General features: G+C 51.8%; 1 protein-coding gene across 1 annotated transcript in view; it reads left to right on the top strand.

The window, feature by feature from the left end:
- Window positions 1–141: 141 nt before the first annotated feature.
- The window catches only part of LOC104528823 (ubiquitin carboxyl-terminal hydrolase CYLD-like), a gene marked incomplete at its 5' end in the record, with an annotated part of 2530 nt that continues 1091 nt past the window's right edge, over window positions 142–1580 (top strand). Inside the window, 2 exons of the mRNA XM_010172956.1 lie at window positions 142–260; window positions 1214–1433. Of these exons, the coding sequence (XP_010171258.1) occupies window positions 142–260; window positions 1214–1433 (339 nt within the window). The remainder of the gene's footprint in view (window positions 261–1213; window positions 1434–1580) is intronic.

The raw sequence follows: 1580 nt of genomic DNA, 5'->3' as shown, positions 1-1580 counted from the left end.
ATTGGACTTGATGATCTTAGAAGTCTTTTCCTATCGAGGTGATTCTGTGATTCTTCCTTAGTCACCAGTTTTGTCAGAGCAAGTTGGATTTCAGGTGAAACCTGGAGAAGACACATCCCCTCACCTCTGTTGCCCCTGCAGGTCCCAGGGAGTGCTGCCTGTGCGGCGACGTCGCCACCCTGGAGTGCTCTGAGTGTTTCAAAGATAAAGTATTCGCAGCGACGGGCCTGAAGCAGTTCTGCAGCTCCTGCTCCAGACAGGTATGGAGTTCCTTTGGGTGACATCTACCTTGGTGGCTGACAGCAGATTGAACCCTCTGAAATATCCACATTTCCCTGCTGTCCCTGCAGGTTGGGGACAGAAGCTCAGTCCCACCACCTACATCAGCCACGTGAAGCAGGTTTAGGTGCCCCATGTTATTGAACCCTCTGTTTACACAGAGCCTAAGTAAACACTGATCCCGTGCAGATTGAGTGCTGGGTTCTCCATGTTGTCTCACCAGGAGCATTTCTACAGCTTCCTGGCCTTTCTTGGAGGGTGTCAAGCTCCTGTCTCAGCTTCTTAGGGCAACAGAGCTGGTGAAGGACCTGGAGAACAAGTGTGATGAGGAACAGCTGAGGGAGCTGGGGTTGTTGAGCCTGGAGGAAAGGAGGCTGAGGGGAGACCTTCTGGCTCTGTCCAAGTCCCTGAAAGGAGGGTGGAGAGAGGTGGGGGTGGGTCTGTTCAACCAAGGAACAAGTGATAGAACAAGAGGAAATGACCTCAAGTTGCACCAGGGGAGGTTTAGATTGGATCTGAGGAAAAACTTCTTCACCCAAAGGGTGGTCAAGCACAGGCTGCCCAGGGAGGTGGGGGATTCACCTACCCTGGTGGGATTTAAAAGATGGGTAGACGAGGTGCTGAGGGACATGGTTTAGTGGTGGAATTGGCAGTGCTGGGTTTATCAAGAGCAAGAATCATGGAGTTGTAGTGGTTGGAAAAGACCTGCAAGATCACCAAGTCCATCCATAAACCCAACACTGGTTGGACTCGATCTTAAAGGTCTTTTCCAACCACAACAATTCTGTGATTCGTGATGCCAACCTGTTGAAGAATTGCCATTCCCTGCCACGTAGGGAGGAGCTGGCCACATGGGACACAGTGATCTCCTCTTTCTGTCAGGCCACCTTCAGTTCTGCCCATTCAGTGGTGCCACCTCATCATCTCTCCACAGGTTCACTCCCATTACCAACGCAAAACACACAGACCAACCAAGCTGCACATCCCAGAAGAATTTCAGAGCCGGAGCCCCCGGGGTAACCAGCAGGTCCCTCGTGAGAAGATGGAGCTCTTCGCAGTGCTCTGCATCGAGACCAGTCATTACGTCTCCTTTGTGAAATACGGCCCCGAGAACGAGCACTGGATGTTCTTCGACAGTATGGCTGACAGGCATGGTGAGGACGTGGTGGTGGGTTCAAGAGCTTTGATGGCAGCTGAATGCTGTGTGCTGAGTGGGTCCAAGGGTCTGCAATGCTCGTTGTGTAGGTGCTGGTCAGTCATAGAACCACAGAATGGTTTGGGTTGGAAGGGACATTAAAGAT

This window comes from Antrostomus carolinensis, unplaced genomic scaffold (assembly GCF_000700745.2).
Source record: "Antrostomus carolinensis isolate BGI_N321 unplaced genomic scaffold, ASM70074v2 scaffold48077, whole genome shotgun sequence".
In the NCBI taxonomy this organism is placed as follows: domain Eukaryota; kingdom Metazoa; phylum Chordata; class Aves; order Caprimulgiformes; family Caprimulgidae; genus Antrostomus; species Antrostomus carolinensis.
This window is presented reverse-complemented; position numbering and strand designations above follow the sequence as displayed.